This window comes from Leptosomus discolor, chromosome 9 (genome assembly GCF_034619465.1).
Source record: "Leptosomus discolor isolate bLepDis1 chromosome 9, bLepDis1.hap2, whole genome shotgun sequence".
NCBI lineage: Eukaryota > Metazoa > Chordata > Aves > Leptosomiformes > Leptosomidae > Leptosomus > Leptosomus discolor.
The window spans coordinates 30,086,750-30,105,506 of record NC_141399.1 but is presented as its reverse complement, the minus strand read 5'-3'; the positions used below and the strand labels follow the sequence as shown (position 1 = coordinate 30,105,506).

General features: G+C 38.2%; 1 protein-coding gene across 1 annotated transcript in view; it reads right to left on the bottom strand.

Moving 5' to 3' along the window:
• The window catches only part of LOC104347922 (integrator complex subunit 6-like), a 43,205-nt gene that overhangs the window by 1,038 nt on the left and 23,410 nt on the right, over nt 1-18,757 (bottom strand). The window contains exons 8-18 of the mRNA XM_086469771.1: nt 16,945-17,108; nt 15,703-15,855; nt 14,061-14,193; nt 7,947-8,041; nt 7,083-7,193; nt 5,177-5,392; nt 4,599-4,722; nt 3,858-4,000; nt 3,271-3,502; nt 2,201-2,593; nt 179-272 (exon numbers count right to left, since the gene is read on the bottom strand). Coding sequence (XP_086325897.1) covers nt 179-272; nt 2,201-2,593; nt 3,271-3,502; nt 3,858-4,000; nt 4,599-4,722; nt 5,177-5,392; nt 7,083-7,193; nt 7,947-8,041; nt 14,061-14,193; nt 15,703-15,855; nt 16,945-17,108 — 1,858 coding nt within the window. The remainder of the gene's footprint in view (nt 1-178; nt 273-2,200; nt 2,594-3,270; nt 3,503-3,857; nt 4,001-4,598; nt 4,723-5,176; nt 5,393-7,082; nt 7,194-7,946; nt 8,042-14,060; nt 14,194-15,702; nt 15,856-16,944; nt 17,109-18,757) is intronic.

The following is an 18,757-nucleotide window of genomic DNA, read 5'->3' as shown; positions in this document are numbered from 1 at the left end:
TAAAGACCATTTAACTCCATAAAAATATAATGGTAGTTTGACCACTAAAACAACTATAACAATTGAAATATGTCAAAAAACCCCAGAAAATACTAGTATTGGGAAGGTTTGTGATTTACTACCATGATCTAAATTAACATTTAATTTATGACTCCCAGTCATTTATATCTATACAAACCTTGCTGCTTCCTTGATAGCAAATTCAATGAAATACTTCTGAATTTCCATAGGTCCTTGCACCTCCTCAAGAAGAGAGAAAATTTTTTCATAATCTAAAAAAAAAAAAAGTATCAAAATCCAACCACACATTAAAAATAAATCCTGTAGATGCATTTTTAACAAAGCTTAACAACCAAAAGAAAAAACAAAGCCCAATTTCACACTTCTGTGTACAGTAATACACACAAGGCAAGAAAAAAGCCCGCATTAGCTTTATGCACAGAAAGCAGGTGATACCAATAATTTGAAGTGATACTGATGATCGGGTATTCAAATGTGGCACCAAAGAATTAGGTTCTCTGAGAGCAGCATCCTAGAAACAGCTGTCCTCAAAATACAGGCTAGGTAGACAAGCCTCCTGTCTCCATGAACACAGTGCCATCATTAGCAGTTCATATGCAGGTAGGGCCACCTAGCCCTGTTTTAACCCACGGCTGTCACTTCTGAAAGCAGAGGTTAGGATTAGTTCTCTTTGAAAGACAAATTATCAGCAATTAGTGTGAGCACAAGTAATGTGACTGTCTTACTGGTACAAAGTAAATATGTCCACTGCAGAAGAATGAACTGCATAGGTTAAATTAGAAACAAATTTTAAAATAGCATTGTTTCAATATTTTCAGTAGTTGAACCCAGCATGAAAATATTTATGGTGCTGTGACTAAGAGCCTGCTCATAGTGATGTAGCAGGTACAGAGAAGATATATGGTCAGAACTGTGACTATGTGTACATATTTAAGTCACTACGATTCAGCTTCATTCTTTGATGACTCCTTGAGCTCTTCTGCAGCAAGACAGGTGACTCATACGGAACATAGTACTATTTTACTAGACACGAATTTGGTGTAAGATTAGATGAGCCCACTCTGCAAAACAGGAAGGAAAGGCATACCCAAGTAGGAAGTTTTAAAACATCTTAAACAAAAAATACAGACGCACCATAAAAATGGCTTAATCTCTCAACAGCCCCAGTCTGCCACAATGATTAAATGCCTCAATGAAATATTAAGTTTTGGAAAGGCAACACAAGATCAGAAAAACAGAAGAGTTAAGATTACTCCATTATATGAACTACTGGAACATGACAACGTATTAGAAAAATATTTAGTTTAATGTGTAGAAATAATTCACTCTGACATAGACGACACTAGGGACATCTGCCATTTAAGAAAAAACAGAAAGATTGTGCCTATGGCAAATCCTACAGCATATACATTAGCTGGAGTGTCAGGCTGGTGTTTTGGTTTTGATCCTGTATACAAGTACAGGCAAAACATCTAACAAAAGCCCAGCCACTTTTCCTCACATTTTAAATTTTGGCAGGGGGTTATCAAACTTTATATGAAAAAAGAAGAAAGCAAGTTTTAGTCTTCAGTTCTTAAAGAGTTCATTTACAATAGTGTTCCATCACTAATTACACCATCTTGCAAAATAAAAAATATAATTTTGCTGTTAAGTGTCAAGATTCCCTTTCAAACATATTCCAGGATGCACCCTTGTAGCTACATGGGCCTTAGCCCTCCAAAGGAAGTTCTGACGGATACAAAACAACAAAGTACACTATGCATATGCAAAGAGCAGTGCAGCATAAGGCAAAGTCTATCTAGAATCATTAGATCACTGGTAACACCTTTGTAGAGCTACAAAAACAGAACCCCTGAAAGGTGCTTTCACAGGGTACCTCTTGTAGCAGTCAACCTATCTTCAAGGGTAAACGAAGTCCCTTGGCACTCAACTTCCCAAACACTACTGCCTACACTTCAACTCACCTGCCCAGCACATAAGAACTTTCTTTTTTGTCCCTCCACAGCTTATACGGAAGCTTTCAGAAATTATTCAAAATCTATAGTTGTACATCTATTGAAAATAGCTCCTTATTTCAAGAAAAAAAAGGCTTCTCACTAGCACCATGTATAATATACTAATACAAAAAAAAAAACCCCACAACAAACCCACAAACAAATAAACAAACACCAAAACTTACTTCTTCCAGGTTTGCGAACCTCTTTCATCACTTTAATTTTGGTATCAGCATTGTTTCCCTCCAACATCATAGGTGTTATTTTAAATGAATTTGGCACAGATTCAGAAGTAGACTCCATCATCCGTTTTTGGTCATCTCCAGCCACACTGTAATTTAGAGGCCCTCGAACAAGTGCGTTGGTACCAGGTTTATGATCCAACCCATCTTCACTTAAACAATTGAATTCAACAGGTAGAGAGTCTAAGTCATTGGGTAACATTTCATCCTCTCCCATAGCAGCTGGAACCGAAGCAGCCATTTGCACAGGTAAGCCATCAATTTGCTTTTCCAGTGACTGACAATTTTCTGCTTTCTTCTCTCCATTGCCATCTTGGACAATACTGTTATTGGTATCTACAAATTAAAAACATGTATCTTACTAGTGCATAACTGTAGTTATCAAAAAAACTAAAAGGAATTAGTTCTGTACCCTTTCTGTTTGAAGTACTGTGTAGTGATCTGACAGTGCTGAACAACTCTCCAATACTTTTATGCAACCTTTGACATGACCAAGAGAATACTGCCCTTTGTTACCATCTCCTACCACTTTTACGAGTCACCATTTTCTATATTCCTATTGCAGTGTTATGACTTCTGTTTTCCTTCCTTCCCCCAATTCCAGCTAACAGGGTTTTCTTCTGACTCCATTTGCTGCAATAGCTGGGTAACAAAATTAGTATTTGTGGGAAATCTCCAAAATTAGTATTTGTGGGAAACGTAACGATATTTTAAAATCTTTCCCCACCACAGAATACACAAATGAGAACTTAAAGCTGATCTGAAATCCTTGCTACCTCCAAACCACCTTGGCAAAAGGTTTCATTATTTTTTTATCCCAGACTTCACTAGCTATTAGCAGCCAACAAAAGAAACTGTCATACATAACACTAAAGCATGCATGCGTGCTGATATACCCTTTTGAATCAGAAAGCACACAGACAGCTTGTGTATTTGGAGGTTTGTTGGTCTGTTTTTATACAGATATTCCCACTTGTGACCACACAGACTGCTTGTACTACAACTCAACATACCTTTATTTGCTGGGACACCTTTGAGGTTCAGATATGATGGGGATCCAGGAGCAGATGGTGGTCCTTTCCCACCAACATGATTCGTTACAATGGGTGGTGACTGTGGCCTTCTCAATAGTGGTGACATGCTACGCCTTCTCTTTAGCGATGCTGGAGTATTGGGCTCTCCAGGACGCTTAATCTTATTCTGAGGCCCAGCAACAAATTCATCTGCTTCATCTATCATCATACCCTGAAAAGAAAAAAAAAAGTATTTTTTTAAAGACAGTACAAAATAGAAATTCTTTCATCAATTCATCGATGGAGTAAGTCCCTCTGTATTAAAATTCAGGTGGCTTTCAAAAGATTTTATAGCTCTGAGAACAGAGATAACCTAATGTATACTGTATCCAGAGAATGACCAGTGCCACTCTGTAAATCAGCATGATTTCTCTTGGACCATGTGAAAGACAACACTCCTTTCTGCACATGATGGAAGAGCCACACAGGTTAGCGACATACTGCAGTTGTGGGAGAGAAATTCCACCCACAAATTACTTCAAGCCACGTAAATACAAAGATACAGCAGACAGCATGGCTCCTCCTACCTTCTTATCCTGTTTAAATGGATTGCCAAACGTATGAAGCCTTTTTGGTTGATCTGGGTCAATCTCCCGAAGGGGTGAAGGCATCATTTTCAGGTATTCCTGGTAATTTCCCATTTGAGCAACAGGCACACTATGAAGGCAGTCTGCAACAGAACAAGAGATCTTAATTTAGTCTACCTTAAAACTAAGGCAATACAAACTTCACATGCTTCAATTCCAAGTGTTCGCATTTAAGAACTAGAAAGGACTATTTCTTCTCACTATGGAGGAAAAGCTGAAGACTAAAGTTTTGGAAATAAGGCTGGCAAGCGGTGAGCTTAATGGGCAGAAGAATGAAACAGCATAGAGATTGAACTTGCTTGTAACAACTGCATCCTTAGACCACCAGCACCTAACAAGAAGTCAGTCAGTCATAAGGGCAAAAGAAAACAAGCCACCATCACTCCAAAAACACATCTACTGAACCTTAGTGTACTGGAAAGCTCTCCCATGAAACTTATTTATAAAATTCAAACAAAGCAAGCATGACATCTTGCATGACAGAAGGCAAAAATTTCCTTCTTTCCCCTTCAGAATCAAGAAAAGGACACTGACCTACTGAACAAATGATGCAATATCCACTTCTGCCCCCACACCCAGGACAGAAAACACTACTTCAGGGAACTAAAAAAAAATTAAAAAAAAAAAAAAAAAAAAGCTGTACTCTCTCCAAACTGTTAATGAAGAAGAGTGGCTACTTACCTTCATCCTGCCCCAAGATAAGCCTGTGTGTTTTCAGAAGATTGGTTCTCATTCTAGTTAGCTGGTCTAGAAGACTGCAACGAGGAATATCATACGCATTTCTGAACGCCTGTGGCTTCAAATCCTAGTTTTATAATGAAACAAATTATTTTCAGTGAGCCCATCAGTTCTCATGCACAGAGAAATTCCTCTTTGAACTGTAATAATGTTAAGCACTAAAAAAATTATTCTGAAGTAACTTCAGAGCTTCGTAACTGGACACAGCAGACTTAATGACCGTCTTTTCAACAAGACCTTAATCAGCATTAGTGCTTTCAACTCCATTAAGACTAAGCACGTTAATTCCTGGATGCCTTTTGCAGAGACTGTCACTTAAAACAGTAATCTTTACTACCATGGGATTTTCAAAGTGTCCCACAATCAAGTGCAAAAAATTGCATTTACTTTTCTCAGTATCTATGCCTATGCTGCACTCTTCATGATTCAGTGAAAGTACCTCCTTCCTTCCTTCTACACTAAGTCCACAGAAAACAGATGAGATCAACTGCTTAATCATGCAAGATCACTGTGCTGTTTACCTTGTTTAAAAGTCCTATGTGGAAGCCAGCAAATTCTTTAACATTCATTTCCGCCAGTCTCAGTGGAGATTCCCCAGTGATCCCTTGCAGCAGTTGCTTAAAGTCCCTACTGTGTACCAAGGAGAGGCCACTGGAGTGATTTTTCACTTTTATTCCAATTTCTTGTGGAACTTTCTTACCCACTGAACCTATTATCCGTTCCGACTCTATTTTTGTCTAAAATGGAATCACACCATGAGTTAAAGAATCAGCAGACATTGCAGATTTCTAGCATAAAACACATAGTACATTAACAGAATAAAGCTGTAAAATTAGTTCCCAACTACTCAACATACGGGAGAACTACCTACCCAGGGATACATTGGATTACATAGATTAGATCTCAAGTAGAAAGACATCCTAACGTGCTAGCATATCAAAAAAAATATTTAGCTGGTGCATCTAATTTATATGCCAGTAGGAGGTTTGTGAATATCCCTGATTTTCCTGCAAGTCTGACTCTTTTGCGTCCCTGAAGAATCATCTTTAAAGGGAAAGCAAAAAAAATGGAAGGTGGGATGCCTCAGGTTACTGTAAAGTTCCATCTAAAACAACAGTATTATTCAGATACAGTAACATAATTTCAGATTTTATTTTTGAATCAACCTATGAACTAAGGTTTGCACTACACGTTTGCCACAAGTTAAGGGAGAAAAGCCGCAAAAGAAAAGAAACTTGCTTCATCAGTAAGTTTCTAAAAACACATGACTTCTCTAATTAGCACATATTTCTTATTATAGCTACAGAGAATTTTACTGTATTAAGCTTTATTTGTATTCATAGTAAGATTTTTTACCCACTTGCAATACCTCCAAAAAACCCCAACCAACCAAAACCCCAAAACCCATGGTGATTGCAACCCACTTCCCCCAGATCTCATCCTCTGCAGAGTTTGCTTCATCATCTGTGGGAAACTCTGAATTTAAGGACAGCAGGAGCACAGCAGAATTCTGGAACTGCCTGTCCCTATACAGGAGCTTATAATGCATCCAACACATTTTAAACTGTTTCATGTGCTGAGAATGTCTGTGAAAACCACAGTAGCCATCTCAAGCCATTCCAACTCCATATTGCAGGTAAACAGTATGAATTTGCATATCATTAAGTCACCAAAATACCACAGGAAGTTTTATGTCTAATAGATGCTCAGTCATTCAGAGGTTTTTGGAATGTATTTTGTGCATTCTTTAAGGTGGAGGATTCTTTCTTTGTAATTTCAAAGGCTGTGCTGCTTCCCCACTGACTTCTAGATATTAATCTGCTGTTGTAAGAACTGTTGGTGCTAAGGAGGCATGGCTTTCAGACAGTTACACCTGAAATGGCATTCTTGACAAAGAGGAAAAGATATGTAAGGCTATTTCCACCAGGTCACACTTAACACATAAAATGGATTTGACCTGAAGGAAACAGGAAGTTCAGATAAAAAGCTTAAACTTTAGTGATTTTGTTCCCCATGGACAAGAACGTACACTTTTTCTGGAACATACACATTGCCAAGGCACACGTGGAAATAAACATGAGACTGAGAGCAAGCCTCTGACTTCAGCTGTGAAGAACAGTGGCAAAAGCAGTCATAAATCCAATCAGTGATAATCTTTGGAGTTTATAAAGGTCTAGCAGATACTTAAAATATAGCTGAAGATGTCTCCTTCGCACTTCCCTCCACCACTTACAGAAGGCACAATCACTGGCTACAGAATCACTCTGGATTCACCCATATTTGCAATGGAAATGCTCACCAATCTCCAATTATAATATACACTGTACACCCATTTGAACTCCCACAGGGATTAACTGCTTTATAATGAGATTACCACAAACTAAATAATCAACGCACTTCTAATTGCAAAGGTTTTATCAATACTACCTGTTGGCTGAGTTTTTTAAGGTAAGAGATAACACTGTAACTAAGTCCACAATCTAAATTATCTGATATCAGATTTGGAGCTCCCATCATCCTTAGGGCTTTCTTTAACGGCTATAAGGAAAACAAAATACACAATAGTAAGAGAGTAAGCCTTTAAAAAAAAATTTATAAGATCAATTACAGGAAGCTAAGGCACATGGATTAGTGCTCTAGCTTTTCCGCTTTTGGCCACTAAAATTCAAGTCTATTCAAATAACTTGTGACAAGAGTTTGGTAGTCTAACTAGCTCGCAATGGACATTATGCCATATTACCAAGACACCACACAGTGTAGTGCCTCTGGCAATTTCCACTCAAAGGCTCAGTACCAGAATAGCCGGGATGATGCAAGTCCATATTGAGGTGCATTGTCCAAGCTACATGTAAAAGGTGACACAGTGCTTCCCCCCCACCCTTTATTTGGCCCAGCCAGTTCTCTTAGTATCAGCTTCCCAAGTTCTAGCACTTCACCCACATTAATAAACAAAGAAATCTGCATTTTCCTTATCAAGTTACAACAATAATGCCAAATTTGGTTTCTCTGAACAATCTAAAGTACTTTAGATCAAAGCTTATTTAATATTTAATGAACAGAAAACACATTTAACATGTTAGCGTAATAATTATTACTCAATATTACTAGGAATTTACTTATTTCTTTAAAATGTTTGACCTGATCTACATACCTCTGCAAAGTGAGATGTTTACTACCTAAAATGTCATCATTATTATGTAAACAAAATTTACTAGGAAGAGGTATGATGCACAGGACTCTGGTCACATCAGCCATTATACCCAGGAGGATGAAATGAGAAAAGGAACATACCAGTAAGTAGTAAGGAGGCATTGTTTTTAAGTAGTTGTCAAAAGCCTGTCGCCACTTCAGATTTGGCTTAAGTTTGTGAACCTTAAACAAGTCATCTGCAACAAGGAAAACAACAAAAGAAGGTTTCATTTATATAGTCCCAGACTATTATCATTATCCAAAATTCAATGTGCCAGGTTTCCCCCCCTTTTCTTCTCCCTCCAGCCATCTCCCAATGGGGCTTCCCCACAAAAACTGTTCTTAATCTTAGGTTTGAAGGATTCTGAATCCCCAGTCCTAGCTGCAGCAGACAAGTCCTCATCATAGGCAAACTTACAAGGTACACAAGACTTAAATACTGCACACAACTACTAGCAGCATGGAAGGCAAAACAGATATACCTGTTAAAGAGTTTCACCTCCCTTGCCTCTCTCTTGCTCCATCAGGGACCCCCTATATCTGATTAAACCAAACAACATCCATTTGGTTCAATTTCCATTTTCAGCCCAGCTTTCTTTTGTTCAACCTGTATGATGAATTCTGGTCTCCAGTAAAAATATTCTTGGGCATCAAAGGGAAATTTAAAAAAAAACCCAACAAACCAACAGAGCAGGGAATCCTTCTGGTCAGCTTTGCTGGACTCTGCTGACAACAGCAGCAGCTGCCCCCGGCAGAGAAGAGTTGTACCTCCAACCACACTGCCTGCCTCATGCCAGAGCAGCACACTCTCCCACAGATACAGACAAGGGACAGTCATTAGCTACAAAAACTGCTGCCCTCTAAGAGAGGGGCAACCAGACAGATTCATTCTTTTGATACTGTTTTAGAAATACCTTGCTCACACCAGGAGTGTGCACATTGCTGTTTAGGAATCACCGAGTTCAAGCATGTACCTATTTGCCATGCGCACTACAAACAGTAACAGTGATCTCTGAACATCAAAAACGAACACAGTACCCTGCCATTTATCATTTGAAATTACGATTTATCAATTGGAACCAAGTTGCTCCTTAGTAGGGCTGCAACATGCTGGTGAAGCGAGGCTAATGGAAGGACATGCAGAACTGGAGAAAAGGATGTCCATAAATTAGCTGGGGAGAGCTGCAGGAGACAGAGATGCACAGAAGAGGGTGTGCAAAAGACAGATGCAGCAAGGAAATAGTTTTCTCCAGATTGAGCTTTCGGGAAGATCTATTTGGAGAAGAAAATCTGACTTGCATAATATCCTGCACAAACTGAACAGATGTTAAGATACAATTTTCCAAGCTCTTCTAGTCAAACCACACTTAATTACAGGTATTTTCCAATCTAAATGAATTCTGTATCACATCTAAAAAACCACACCACAGATGCTACTCATTCTCTTTCCTGGCCTGAAGGAAGCAGGGTGAAGTTTGAAAGGACAAGTTAGAACTCCATTTAAAATCCCAATATACCACACTATTATCCAAAAGAACCTGTGATGATATGACATATGGCAAATAAAAAATAATATTCATTCTTATCTTAGACCTATTAGCTTTTTGCAGCAAAACGGAAGTTAAACTATACCCTCTCCCAAAACTCAGAATTTTTTTTTAAAATTACATATTATAGTATGTCCTAATATTTTAAAGTCTACAAATTTGTTTTGAGTACAGCTTGAACCTTAAACCCCTTATCAGCGCTTTATTATTGCCTGACTTCCTGCACTGTGAAGCTTGTACCAGTATATAAGCCCTGCAGTTCGACACCACAGCCACTCTTAAATGGCACAGACATTCATAATGCACATGGGCTCAGCTAGCCATGGTTCTTAATCCACAGCACAGCTGTAGTCTGAGGTGTCAAATGCAAAAGCACCTCCCTGACCTTTGCTATCCAAGTAAGAAGTTCTCAAATCTAAGTAGAGCTTCAGCAAAGATAATTCTATTTCAAAGGAGAGCCTCCTCACAGCACAAACTGACTGCAGGAAATCCTACCCTCTAAAAGAAAGACCCATGGTGGTAAACACAGCCACAAGTTTCAAAGAGAACATCACCATCACCATCTTACCTGCCTCTTATCACAAGAATTTGAGACATACACTGTCAGCAGATTGCAACACAGGCACTTGAAATGTACTTTTTGTGCCCTGGGCTGCACACAAGAATTTATATCAATAAGCAGACAAACAATAATCCAGTCAGCTATGTCTTACACAGATTTAAATCCCAAACTTTTGTAGATAAAATCCCAAAGTATTGAAAAAAATCCTTTCATAAGGTAGTTATAATTCAGCTGATTCATTTCCAGTTACTACTCTCTGTATAGTCCACTTAATGCAGAATTCTTTTTACTTCTAAATTCAGAGGGAGCTAAAAGCTCTGGATAATTGGGAACATGGTATTGAAAAATCACTAGGAAAGAGCCACAAGCTGCAACGATTCAAGAGATCAGGTAAAACTACAGACAGACCAGTTAATTTAAAACTGTGTTGCAAAGTCTTTATCCACCTCAGATTAATGTACAAAACAACCAAATGGTGACAAACAGGATACCAATACACATCTTTAATACCCAGTACGACAAGAGGGCTTGATGCACTTTCAAGCTCAGTGAACATTTTAAAAAAAAAAAGAAACAAACCATGAGAAAGAGACTGGTCAGCAGGTGATTTTTGTAGTTCAGCTGGAGTCTAACTACAAGAACAGTTCATGTGACAAGTCTAGTTGTGAGTGATGGCTTGCACCATGTAACCCAAAGTAAAAACTTTTTTTTTTTACATCACTACTCACATTAAATCCCACCTGAGCAAGTACACCACCATTCCCTGTTGACTCCTATAATTCTCTAAGCTTCCTAACACCTCTGCACTAATAGATATACTCTTTTGTTTTAAGCAGTAGAGATTCATTATTCTACGTTCACAGAAAGCAGTATCCTTCCCTGCAAATCATCTAGCCAAAAATAAGGCACTACAATGTATAATAGTATCTACCATCAAAAAAGGGTATTCTGGCACTCTTTTTCCATAGATAGAAAAAGTTTGTGTCTCCCTCCCAGTGCCCCAGCATGCTACATCCACATTTGTGAGAAAGACAGTCCTCTGTTTCCAAAATATAAAATCATTACGTGCAGGCTCTCTCAAGAGGCCTGTAAAAGCAAAGGAAACTGTCCATGTTGCAAGTCCCTCATGGGCAGACATTTTCTAAATGCTCATCCTTCTGCATATGTAGACCCACAGAGAAAGGATATTAACTACCTTCTCATGGTATTTTCATCATGGCTGTTTCTGCTGACGCTCCCAATGAATAATCGCTCCTATTGCCCAGCAGTGCCTGCCCTCCCGCTAACGCAGCTAAGATCAGCTAAGGAAACATCTTAGGCAAGGCAGGAGCATTTAGAAGTATATTTCACCTTGCTAAGTGCTCTCTAACCCCTTGTTTGACTTCTGCTTTATGAACTCGGCTGTACAATCGTTTTTAAACAGAACAATATCTGAAGTACAATAGCTTTGCTAGTATCAGTTAAAGGCAACAATCCTTCAAGAGGAAGTTTCTATAATCTGTGGGCCAAACATACTCAGCATCAGAGTATGTCAACATCTGTGAAAAATTCTGTGTCTGCCTCACAGTGAATAAAAAAGATGAGAACTGCACCCCACCTTCTCTGTTCTCACAGCAAACCACCACCCCAAGCTAGTCATGATGCCTCTCTAGCCTTTCCTAGGAGAACAAAAAGGAGCTGCTCAGCTGCAACAGCACATCCCACATAGTCTGTCATAGCTCTGTAAAAGAACTAGAGACCAGAATTTCTGTCAGACAACCAATTTACCACAGTGCATGGTCAGGTTAACACATGGACCGTGCAGCTTCACTGTTTTACAATGTCTCATTAATCGTCTCCTTTCCTTAGAAAGCTCCAGATTCTAAAAGACGACCCATTAAGTTACAAGCTAGGAGCAACTACAGCATTTCCAAATCCACTCTTGCAGAAACAGAGATTAAAAAAAAAAAAATTACCAAATCTATGGGATGTGGTACAATTTACCTCCTTTAGTCACAGACCACTGAAACTTGTTCCAGTTTGCTCAAGTGTCATCTGCAAGCTTCCTCATGCACACCCATCTTACCTGTCTTTTTGGGCCATCTCTTTCTTACATTATTTTCCAAGAACATAATTAAAACTTCCCCTGCTCAAGAACGCAGAAGGAAAACAAAAATGCAGGAAAAAAAAATTCTGAAGCATCTTGCCACCCATTTGTAGGGTTAAACACACGTAAGCCACTTGGTAAGACAGTACCAATAACATAGTTGTAAAGTGGCTTTGTCTTTGTCTGAACAAGTCACTAGAAAGAACAGACAGGGATTACCCACAGTATTATCCCAAGGCAAGTCCCAGTCCTCCAATATTCTACCGGTAGGGCAATAGCCACTAGAATCACACTGATGTAGCAATACGAGTGGAAGTGGCTGAACAGGGAAGACTTCTGGGCTTGGAAGTTCTCACATTCTTTTTAATCCAAGTGAGAGGAATGAAAGATTGGTTTTACAGACTCAAATCAGTCCTCTGCTGAACCATCAGTATCCACTATTGGTATGAATTAAGACAGACACAAAGGGATTGTTTAAAACCAGAAGCAACACCTATCTACCGACAGAGACAAACCAAGTCAGTATTTTTAAAAACATCTACAAATAATTTAACAGGTACGCTGCTTATTATCTTAGTAATTTTCTGTACTGCTAAGTAAAAAAGGGGCCTGATCTGCTTTTGTGTTTTAGGTATATTCCACAGAACTTAATTCCACCATGCCTTAGAGACCAAAGTCCTGGAATGAGCTCTGAAGGTAACACTGTGTGTGTGTTTGTGTCGACAATACGGAATGCACAGTATTTGCGTTCTAGAGAAAACACCCACTTTATAACTCAGGCAACATGGAAGCTCTGCATTTTCCTTTAAACAGCCTTCAGAAATTTAAGATGTGCGAAACCAGGTGAGTGAACTGCAGAATAGCACAACACGTACTGAAAAAGGTCTTTCTCCAAACAGTAGGACGAGCTTTACGCCCCTGCAAAAAAGGCAGGGGGAAGACAAGGGCTGCCAAGGAGGACGCAGCAGAACTGCAAATGTCAACATCAAAATGAATAGGGAAATTAATGTAGTACCAGTGATGGCTTTCCAGCTAGTGGATCTGCTGCAGTAATTCAGTAACCACAAAATCACAGAAACTCTAATTTAGTCCACAAGTATCCTACTTGCACACTTTGAGACAATCATTAGGCTACATGGATGACTATGTAAGACACATTCGAATTATCAGCAAGCACAAGTTTCTTTTTCTTGGTTACGACCAGAATTATGAAAAAGAATTCCTCAACAGTGTTGTGGCTTTTTTTCTAGCAATGAATGGAAAAATCCTGTGCGAGGCAGTCAGAGTCAATGTTAATTCTCTTGATCTCCACTGTTATTCTGTATCACTAATCACACCCACAAAAAACAGACAAAAAAGCCTAACAGCATCTGCAACTAAAAGGGTTAGTAGCACCCAAGAAACTCTTCTCTCTGCCATTACCTTTATCCTAGAACCCTAACAGCCACAATTATTATGGCAGTTATTCACACAGCACCTTTTCCTACCATCTTTCCTGTAGAAAGTGATTTCATGTGGGAGTGAAAAAAACATTGGTCCTTTGGGCGGGGAAGAAACACGGACTGTTTCACAGCTTGATTACTTCTTACTGCTCTAAACTGCGTTAGGGAATTCCCTCTTCCCAACACCCATGACAAATACTGCATCTGATCTTCCAGTAAAAAATTAGCTGCTTCAAGAGCAACTGCAAAACCTGGATACACCACACCCTAAATGAGGGAAAAGAATGGAGGTTGAAGCTTACTCCAGGTTAAGGAAGAGGCTACGTGTCTAGGAGGTGAACAGCATCAAACATGCACTGGCAGCAGGTAGCTCTCCTCCTCTGCTGGAGAGAAAAAAAGGGAGAGGGGGTATGAAAATCCTCTCCTCCCAAATTATGTTAAAAGAGTTTGCAACATTCTCTACTCTCTGATCTCCATTACTTTATAATGTCTCAAACTAAGGCAGAACACCAACCATTATTGTTTTTCTTTTATTCTGAAGTAGCTGCATTGGCAGTACAATGTAAATTTATTACCTACCTAACAACGGAAGTAAAACGGGATAGTTGTAAGGCATCACAAAGAGGTTTACACAGGTTAAAGTAGTGCTTGCTTTTAAATACCCAAACGGATGGCCAAGTTCGCTGTATTTTCCACTGCTACTCACAAATACCTGATAAAGAATAAGACATGTCACTGTGTTAAAAGAATATGAGGAGTATCAAGCATGAGACATTTAAAAATTAAAAACAATCTGAATCCAACTGCACTAAGACAGCAAATTACCAAGAACAGCCAAGTTTGAGGCTGCACCCATCAGGATGAGCATTGCATTTATGTTCCCCAGTTACAAAACTGAGACATGCAACATTTAGTGTACCCCTAGTCAGTGTGGAAATGCTCTTCACAGTATAACCTTTAGTGCATTAAAGTGATGCTCTGAAAAGTTCTTGAAATTATTTTAAATAAGTTAGGGGACATCTGCTGAAGGCATGTTAAAAAACAATCTATTTGAAATTAAGTTTTCTGACCCATAAAACAGCATGACTAAAATTTACAACACTGATAAAAGAAAACTAAAACTTTTTAAGCATAGAAATTAAGCAAAACAAACAAATATTCAAGAACTGTCTTTTCATTATGCCAAGAGCCAACATTCTTTCAACAGGACAAAGACGATACATATTCTTATCAGGACAGTCAAAATAACCCACATCTAACCAAGAATAGTCTTCCTAAAAAAAAAAAAAAAAAGTAAAACCTTGTAGTAAAAAGGAAGGTTTTTTTCCTCTATTTTTTTTCAGAGTATAAGGACGAGGGTTCATTACATGGTTTTTATGACAATGAGCCTATTTCTCTGATTTGTAAGGTTCTGATATGTAGCTGGGAGTAGTAGAAAAGCAGTTTTTGAAAAACAGCATAGTGATTTTAATAACTTAGACACATAATGTACCTGTAAGAACATTTTTGAAGTAATTTCAATTTTGTTTCTGAATATGAGTGTTGTATGTTCAGTTAAGTTGTAGTATTTATTACGGAAACAGAAACATGAAAGACACCTCCAAACCTTTCCAGCTAAAGTATCATACTAAGCAAACTCCTGGTGTACACATTAAGCTATTCTTTGCAAGAACACCATTGAGAAGGGAATTACATGCCTTATTTTATAGAGGATGCAGAAACAAGTCACTTAACCAAAAATCACATAAGGTGTGTGTGACAAAGGATTTCAGCAACAGAACTTTGACCTCTTTCTTCAAGGCTAATCTGGTCAATAAGATCAATTCCATTCAATTCCCATTAGCAGTTTCAACCATCTAGTGGAAATTATTTGCAGCTGTTGATCAGGTAACATGATGGAAACTAGTGCTAGGTTTTCCCTGTAAGCAGATGGAAGCCTACAGAGAATCTCAGTTTAGCCAAAAATGGAACTTGTAGGACACATTTCCTAGCAAAATGAGATGAACCTAGAAACAGAATTAAACGAGATTACAAAGCCTGTAGAGGGAACACTCATTCTGACTCCTGATAATTCTATTAGAAAGGAGGTAACTGAAACCTTGACACGTTTCTTCTCATCAACCGCAGAGTTTGCGACCAGACCTCAATTCTCCAGGCCTACAAAGACCGAAGTACCTTAGGATGCCCAGCACATTTCTAGAATCAAATAAAGGTCAAATACCTGCCAGCAGGTATGGGGAGACTTTCGTTCCAAGATGTACTGTGTTAAGGGTGAAGGCTCAAGCTCGTACTTGTCAAAAGGAAGCTTGTCTATTACCATTGGCTCACAATCAACACAGGAGAACCTCACAACAGGGTGAGCTGTGCGTGGAGGCTAAAAGGAAGGGGAAAAAAACGTATCAGTTATCTGGTCTTTATGGTAAACAAATCAATTCTCTTAAAAAGATTCATATGCATGTATTTTACCACCCTATAGTCTTAAACTCTCAGTTTCTATAACTTCCTTTAAAAGCAAAGAAGATATACAAGCTCCCACAATAGAATATAGATTAACTATGTAATTCTTAACTTTAAAAAAAAAAAGCCACACACATAGATACATACATTCTTCCCATCAAGAGAAAAACATGGTTAATATTCAACTTATTTATCCCGATATTTAAAAGCCTCCACACCAATCAACCTATAGTATTCACAGACAGTTTTCAAGAAAAAAAAAAAAAAATCAAGTCTGCTTCCCAGCTTGATGTTCACAGAATTACAGATGTGAAACTGTGCTCACTTCACAAAGGGTCTCTCAAGATAGTCCCTGCCAAGTCTGATTTTTTTTCCTCTTGAATCAGGGGGGGAAACAGTACCTTAAGCACTTGCAAAGTACAGAAAGAGAACACGCCTAACAAAAGAGAGATCCTTAGAAAGGCTAGTAAGACATGCCAAATGTATAATGATTTCGGTAAGAAAAGGAAAAATGCATGCTGGTTTTCCCTCATTTTCTGAAGGGGCAACTCTTCTGTCTCAGTTTTAATTCTTCCTGCTAATAAAAGAAGAGTCCATACATGAAGAATACTAAGCAGAGAAAACATGGTTGATCTGTCAAAAACAAATGCTCCTTTTTCAACATAAATGCATTTTATAAAGCTTTGACTAAAATTTAATAGGCTCACTTTGATTTCTGGCATGTAAAGTAATTTATAGCTAAATTTTATAGTCTTTAAAAAAACATTTACCAAATTAACTAACCATATACATGGAAATAAGCCTTCTAGATGCAAAAAAACATCATGGCATACAGTATCGACATTAGATTCCACCATTCTATGTTAAAACTAGTTTTAACTATCCTTTTAATATCTTAAAATCAGATCATATTAGTAAACAGAGAAAGTAAAAAATCACCGTAGTACTCATTTTCAGTCTGTTTAATTAGGTGTAGAATCCTTTTTTCAGTTTTTATTTTACTTACCAGTGTTGGTGAATTCTGATCAGGCCAAAAAGATTCTGGGATTGGCCAATGCCCAACAGGAACACCCGTTTTAGGGTTAGGCCGTACATAAATGAGTTTATGACAACTATGCCACGGTTGAGAAGCAAATGAATTGATGGGCCTGGATGAATCAACAAGTCCATCTAAAATTTAAACAAAGCAAAATAACAACAAAAAAAGAAAATAAAAAGCTACATGCATGCATTTGTCTGCCAGCAAAATTTCTGTATTAGCAACGAATAAGGTGTTTCATTACAATTGTTTCAAAGACATACAAATCTTTACACCAGTGGTTGAAAAAAACCTATATGTATCAAAATGTAAAACAGCACCATCTGAGAAACAATGAGAACATTTGCCCACAATCTACCCTTCTGCTCCTGTGGCACAGCCATTAGGTAAACAGTGCAGCGAGGCCTACTCACATAGTATGGAAAATTCTATTTGCTTAAGCTTAGTATTTTGACATAGATGTGACAGGCAACAGCAAGCCTATTGTTTCTAGTTCTGCTGCACCTGTAAAGACGGATTGCATTTACAGTCTTTCTACATAGGATGCAAAGCTCACTGACTGCTGCTGCCACTAGTGGGAACTAAAACTGGAGAAAAGTTTTGTGGAAAAGTCAGATTAATATTGCAGAAGCAGCTTTTGTCACATTTTTAATTAGTAAGAATTCACAAATCACTTAAAACCCCACTTGTCTACTCGAAAGACCAGTGTTCTCCACCAGGCCACTGCAGTGTACAAGCACACACTCCCCTTCACACTGAGGACAAAGTGTAGCAGTACAGAATCTCAGCATTAGTTTTCAAAGACTGTCTTCAAAACGAACGGCACAGCAGAGTTCACCCATTTAAAGAATCTTCTTCATTTTAAAAACATTTTACTCTACTAATTTTCCCTGCATTAGACAGCTGGACAATAATACTGTGCAAAACACCTTTCAGATACCTATCAGTTTTGTTTCTTTGCATTATATACACTGATTTTTATAGCTTTGGTAAATCCCATCATATATCTCTCTAGTTTAGGACTTCCTCAATTCACGTAAAGATGGAAAGTCTCAGCATTTTTTTGTACGTTCATATCCACAGTGCATCACCATTTAAGCGTCAACAAAAATTTAAAACAAAACAAAATATAAAAACCCACCCACATTTCACCAGCTGTTTTGCCACATAGAACATTTGGGCCAAAAGAGACACAGGAATTTGCTGAGATGCTGTCCTGCATAGCATTATAGGAAAGCCTTCCAATAAAATGATATTTAAGTAAGCAAAAGGAAAAAAAAAAATACATACAGCAAGAAAAAAGGTGATTAAAAAATGAAAGCAGGAATAAAGCTGGCTATGCTAAGATCCTACGGGGATCCTAAAAGCCATTAAGTTTCTGACATTCCAGGAACATTCTTATTTCCTAAATATGAACTGGTCAGCTCTCTCCCCTTCCTTTCAGCCATGAATTTCTGCAAACCTGAAAAACTGCTCCACGTTAAGAGTGCATTTTCCTCTTCCCTGTTACGCACTTTACTTGCAGCTAGCAAAATTAATTCCTTGTTCTTCACAGTTTTTCACTTGCAGCTATGAACATTCAACTGAAACTTACTACGTTGTGATCAATTAGCAGAATGAAAATGTCCGGAAAACTAAGCATTGAGATTAATTTAGAGATGTTCAAGTGTTTAAATACACCATTCATATATTTGATTATTTTTACACCAGGTTTTGACAACACTGTAATTCAAACTTTACTACTTCAGGCAAACATTCACTTTCCACAGCCCCCAAAAAG